This window comes from Chionomys nivalis, chromosome X (genome assembly GCF_950005125.1).
Source record: "Chionomys nivalis chromosome X, mChiNiv1.1, whole genome shotgun sequence".
Classification (NCBI taxonomy): domain Eukaryota; kingdom Metazoa; phylum Chordata; class Mammalia; order Rodentia; family Cricetidae; genus Chionomys; species Chionomys nivalis.
In genome coordinates this window covers 55,797,654-55,804,174 of record NC_080112.1, presented here as the reverse complement: position 1 = coordinate 55,804,174, position 6,521 = coordinate 55,797,654, and the positions used below count along the sequence as shown (strand labels likewise).

Below are 6,521 nucleotides of genomic sequence, written 5' to 3'. Positions count from 1 at the left end.
CAGTAGTATTATTACCCACATATGCAATGTCAAGTAAATGCAAATTCATTGATCACATAAACATTCTCCATAGAAATATTTTCCATGACTGAGGTAAATCAGTTAAAACAAGGGTGATATCAAACTCACACTAATTGTTATAAAGGAGTATACATAACCAGCATTTTTCTCTGACGCCTCAGTGACTGTATCTCACAGCCTGACTGACCCCTCACATGGAGTTATCCTCACTTCACATTAGACCCAAAGTGCCAGTGGTCAACTTTATTGTGGGGACAATATTCAAGAGGTTTCATGGACACTTCATTTTCTGTGAAACCTCTAAGGAAGGAGAAAAATAACTCTATGAATGAATACTAAAATTATACCAACCCGTCTAAAAAATTATAGCCTAATACAGCAAGCCATCTAAACTTACACTCAGTCTTCAAATGCCTTTGGTGGGATATTCAAGCTAGGCATCTCCCTTGAGCCAAGAAAGAACATTGGCCTTAAGTGGTAACTACAGTTCAGCAGAGCTATGATCCTTAGGTTGTTAGATATCCAATAAGAAACCTAAATGAACACTATTTGAGGAAGATGAAAAGTGAAGTCCCTCACAATATTGACTCTACTATCAGCTCTCCTAAGACACAAGTGTCCCCAACCTAATTTCTAAAGTAGCTTATCCAACAGGAGAATAAAGGAAAAGGAATCTAATTGGTGTGGGAAAGAACTCTCACCAGAAAGGATAAGTAATTCTGTTCTTAACTATGGGAGAACTCGGCAGGAGCTATGAAGCTGAGCTATGTGTTAGGATTTTTTTTTCTGGATGGTGTATGGGAATAATGAGGAAGATGTAATCGAGTGAATTTTACCCTTTGCAAACAGAAAGATGTCACCATATGTAGTTAAGTTGAGGATAACCACCAGAACTCATTACAAGACACCCCTTAAAAGAGTGCTAAGCCAAAAGCATCTGTCCTAAGTCACTCACACTATAAAATCAAATGTACTGAGTCTGGGAAATGGACAAGTAGGGAGGGAGGAAGGTTTATAGAGATAGGAAGGAAGTACAAGGGGCTTGGTGGAGAGTTTCCAGGATGTATTATATATGTGTATGAAATTGTAAAAGAAATAATTTAAAAAAAGAAGGAAAATGGAAAACAAAGCCTCAAATCTATTTCTATATCTGTGAGGGTCGAGAAATCAGTTGTAACTGAGGCATGTGCACACTTCCACTCACATGAGTGAAAAGGGGGAGGGCTGTGTTTATAGAAAGTGGACTCATGGAAGTAGAAAAAAAAATTCAGGATCCTCAGAATCCACTCTGTTGAGCCAGCATATAGAGTATGGGGTGCTCTCTATTTCTGCCTTGAAGATCCCAACAAGGGGGCAAATGGAATGTAACGGGCAAGGCCTAGGTTCTGCAAGGGAGAGTTCTTCAAATTCCAAAGACCCTAAGTGGGAAAGAGAAAGACTGCCGCCACACATGGAAATTCAGAGTCCTTCTCTCAGGCCTGAGAAACAAAAGCTGCGGATTCATGTAAGGCTTGGCCAGGACTTTGGGTTTGTGACCTAGGAAGGTGTGGGCTTTTTGTGGAGGCTAGAGGGCTTCTATAAGTACAGCAAAAATTTGCTTGGGTCTGCTAGATAACTCCAGAATAAAAGAATGACATCAAAAGTCCTAACTATTTTCACCCCTGTGAGCCATGGAGAAATCTGTCAACCTTTATGTCATATCTAGGCTTCCACTCCAAGGATTACGAAATAGGAGAGCAATATTTGCTGCTGACAAATTTTAATTAATAGAGGGAAGGCTCCTCAGACAAGCAGTAATTGTTCCTGATTGCGATGTACCATACAATGTTGCAACCTTGTTACTCTCATATCTCTGGGGAAGCAGAGAACTTTATCTGAAAGCTGAGAGGAAAGCTCCAATTGGTAGGGTACAAACAATATGGGGCAGGGAGTAGAAAATGAGGGTGTTTAGGAGGGTTTGAGAAATGGATGGAGACATAGTGGAAAAAGCAGAACAGATGCTGCAATGGGATTCAGAGGATCAAACATGGAACTTTGTACGCGACATACTGAAAGGCTCGAGTACAGTAAGGAATTATAGGTTGCCTTCCATATTGAACTGACAGTGGGGTTCCTTAGCAACCTGGCCCTGCTGTCAATATTCAGAGCCAGTCCTTGACTGGATGTGATCTACTCTCATTTCCTGTTGAAAGGGGAGAAACTGGGTTGTTGGTGCCCTTGGCAGAGATGCTGAGTGCCTACTTGTAGAGTGGCTGCCAGCAAGTTCTAAAGGAGCCTTCAGTCAAGGTAAGGAACCTGAATATGTATGAAGAAGAGGATAAGCGTCAGATAAGCAATGGGGCTGTACTTAATTCTATCACTAGGTCAGCAGACTTGTTCTGAGAAACCACCCGTGGGTTGCAATGTATCTTGTAAGTTCTCAGAACAGAGAGGGGACCTTGATCTTGGAAAGGAGACCTTACACTGAAGATGGCATGGTCATATACTAGACCACAATCAAAGCCAAACTTTGGACCCTGAGTGATCAGTAATGCTCATTTTAAACAACTGTACTTCCACACTCAGCCCCCCTTGCACTGGGCTCTAGAAGACCCCATACAGATTAGGCAAGTAAAAATGAAAATACTTGATTAAATTCCCAGGGATTAGGACATTTGTAGTACTCCCTCACCCCCCAAAAGAAGATGAAAAACAAAACCCGTACAACAACAGTAAACAAAACATAGTTTAAAAAGAAACAAAACTAAAAAGCCCCAAATATCTTGTATTTAGACAGCAAGGGAGCATGTGGGCGGGATGCAGAGGCAGGAGGAGATATCTTCAAAAGGCGAGGCCATGCTGAATTGTATAGTGATACAATGTTTTGAGTTCAAGGAACAGAACAAAGAAAACACAGAAGGATTTAATCCTATAATTAAGAACCACATACAATTTTAGATATAAGAGGTTTATGAGAAAAAAATAGTATCTGAAGAAAAGGAGGTAATCAAACTACGAAATACATATGTGTAAAATTCCATTATAAATCACATTATTTAGTATAATCAAAATATACAAAAAAAGAAAAGTATTAGCTAAGATTGTTTAAGCATAGTAGTATGTTACAAGGGCTGAAAAGAAAATGACATATTGAAAGCAGTACAGGACTTATTAAGTCTTGTAAGGGATCTGACAAAATAAAGTGTTGTCTCATTTTTTTCCAGAGTTAGTTTCACAAAATCAGCTACCTAGACCTTGTGGAGTAGGTTCGCTGAATCCTTGCTTTACAGTGCCTAACAGGAGTGAAGTATGTAACAATGAACTATGATGAGGGGACCACTTTCAGAAAGAAGGGGCCCATTTAGAGCCCCAGATTTGTTGTAAGCTATGGACACGCTGGCATTATTAGCCACCGTCAGTGCTTTAAAGGCATTTTCACCTGCAGAAAGCAAAGAGACGAGCCGCCAGTTTCAACACTTTCCTCAGCTCTTTGTTTTCGCCCAAAGGGTAAATATCTTCAGTGTAAAAGTTTAGCATAGAGTGAGTGGTGCCAAGATTTTCGGGGAGCTTAGGCAAGGAACCTGATGGAAGGTTGAAGACCCCAGAGAGCCCAAGACAGAAAGGGCTTTGCTAATTCTCAGCACTCTGTGTACCCAAGTTAGTGCAGTGTACCAAAGCTCCCTGAAGCTTTCTCCCTCAGGGCTACAAGGAACCTTGGAGCTGTCAAATGAGAGTAGCAGAGGGGAGTGGCCCAGAAGCTAAAAATGAGTTTATAAAATCCTAGAACTGAGGGTGTTCAAACACTAGAAGGAAAGGAAGCCTTGGTGAACCTTAGCAGTGCCTGCAGGACACTCAGGAGCCCAGGAGCCCTGTGGATTTGGGGAAAGTTAAAGGAATATTGGTAAAAGGCAATACTTTCAAAGAATTATTAAGGTGCTTCTATTATCTCATTTTCTCTGTCCAGGTATCCAAGTCACCTGTTCTGCAATATACTTACTGACCATATCCATCATGCCCAGGGGACAAAAGAGCAACGCTCGGTCTCGTGAGAAACGTCACCAGACCAAAACAGAATCCCAAGAGCTCGAGGGTACTCAGACCACGGCACCAGAGAAAAGGGAGTCATCCTCTTCCTCTTCTAGTGCCTCTGGAGATGTTGTCCCAAGCATCCCTTCTGATGTCTTTTCCAAGTTGTTTCAAGTAATGCCTCTTGCCACCAATTTCAGTATCTGCATTGCCTGCAAAATGTCTGATAAAAGTGCCAAGGGCCGACAGAAGAAAAATATGAGCTCCTCTAGTGGCCAGCATTCCAATAAGAGCCAACAGAAGGATCTTCTAACAAGGAAGACAGGGATGCTGATGGAGTACATGCTCATCAAGTACAAACAGAAAGAGCCCCTGTTGAGAGAAGAAATGCTGAATGTTGTCAACAAAAGATTCAAGGAGCAGTTCCCTGAGATTCTCAAGAAAGCTTCGAACCACCTGGATTTGGTTTTTGGCCTAGAGCTGAGAGAAGTCCCTCCCAATGGTCAGACCTACATGCTTGTGAGCAAGCTAGATTTCGAAGATGATGGAAGTAGGAGCAGTGATATGGGTCTTCCCAACAGGGGCATTCTGATCCCTCTCCTAAGTGTGATCTATCTAAATGGCTACCGTGCCCCAGAGGAGGAGGTCTGGCATTTCTTGAATATGCTAGGAGTCTATGATGGGATCCCACATCTCATCTTTGGAGATGTCAGGAAGCTCATCACTGAAGATCTGGTACAGGAAAAGTACCTGGTATACCGTCAAGTTCCTAACAGTGATCCTCCGTCCTATCAGTTCCTGTGGGGTCCCAAAGCCTATGCTGAAACCAGCCAGGTAAAGGTGATGGAGTTTTTGGCCAACATTAATGAAACTGGCTCCTCTACCTACTCATTCAATTATGAAGAAGCTTTGAGGGAAGAAGATAGAGCCCATGCTGAAGGTGCAGCCCAGAGAAGCACTACGTGCAAGACCAAGAGATGCTCTAAAATCAAGTCCAGCCTTCCTACCTGCTAATGAGATCTAAGGTAGTCTCCATTACATGATTGAAAGAGCCTACTAATTTTTGCTTTTGTAATGCTCGAATTAGTTATTGATAAAGCTGTTTAGTGTTTTTTTTAATCACTTGAAGTCAGAAGTTAAATAGAAAGATACCATAGATTATGTTTTCATAATGTTTATCAAGTTGAGGGTTGAAAGTTTGATTTGATGAGAAATGTGATTTGAAATTTCATAGTTAACTTTGGTGACGTACCATGAGGTAATATGGAATTAGAATCTAGATGTTCCTAACAGGAGAAAAGAAAATAGAAGGAAAAATAGTGGGCTTTCAGTTTGTATTTTGTTTTATTCCAAACTTTCTTTTTTCAAACATGTAAAAGATGCATACCTGGTTTGCTTATGATATTAAAGGATGTATAAGAAACTAAATCATAATAAATTGTATTTCTTGCTCAAGGTTTATATTTTACCAAAACACTAGATTGAATATCTGTTCTTGAGGAGTCTTACTGGAGATGTTTAGCAAAATACAACCCAATACCTGCCTATACAATGATAGCTTCTAGAAGAAGCTCTTACTATATATAGATGAAAGTCAAATGTGGTATATTTCCTAAATAAGGAACAGGGGAATGTATGCTTGATTAGAAGACATTTCTTTCACTTTTCATTGCTGTGTGACTGAATGTTTTTGTTAATTTCTCTCTGTTTGGGAACCACAGAACTATATATTTTATGACATCTGTTAGGGTAAATATTAATAGAAATAGTCCCAGGTGGCTACTACCAATTAAACAAGTCAAAATGCTCACATTAATGAGTGGCATCCTTTAATAACTAAATAAAAGACTAGTCAGATACTGAAGCCACACATTCAACATGAATCTTGCTATTCTTTAATAAAAGGACTCCATTAAATTTACTTTTTCTTAATTGAAAGTTTGAGCATTACAGAAAATCCTAATGTCCCCATGTTTGCAGGGACAGTAAATAACAAATTCTTACTGGTTCCATGGTCTAGAGCCCATGGTACTTCAAAACTAAACTGAAGCTCTTATTTCAGTACTCCAACACACATCTTGATTAATGTAGAGAAGGAACTTGTGCCCAAATTATGGGATTAGAATCCATAGCTAGAGCAAGAAGAGAGTCCCAAAATAGAATGGGGGTCTGCAAGATGGTGCAGCACCTTCCACCATGCCTGACCACCTTGGTTTTATCTCTAGGATCCTTGTGGAAGAAGAAAGAAATCCCACAAATCATCTTCTTACCTCCATAAATGACCTCCATTACATGTGCCTCTTGTTCCCCCAAATGAATATGCTTTAATGAATAATAAATAATGAAATCAGGCAGACACGGCGGAGACACCGGAGTGCAGACACCACGGAGCAGACACCGGCGCACAGACGCGGTGGATGCGGGATACTCCAAGAATAAAACAGTGAAGCCCACACTGAGAGCAGATCGCCCCACTACAATTAAATCAAGTAGGT

At 40.6% G+C, this 6,521-nt stretch overlaps 1 protein-coding gene across 1 annotated transcript; it reads left to right on the top strand.

Moving 5' to 3' along the window:
• The first annotated feature begins 4,011 nt into the window (after nucleotides 1-4,011).
• LOC130868402 (melanoma-associated antigen B4-like) lies at nucleotides 4,012-5,040 on the top strand. Its single transcript, XM_057760636.1, has one exon. The coding sequence runs from the start codon at nucleotides 4,012-4,014 to the stop codon at nucleotides 5,038-5,040; it is 1,029 nt and encodes a 342-aa protein (XP_057616619.1).
• Nucleotides 5,041-6,521: the final 1,481 nt, after the last annotated feature.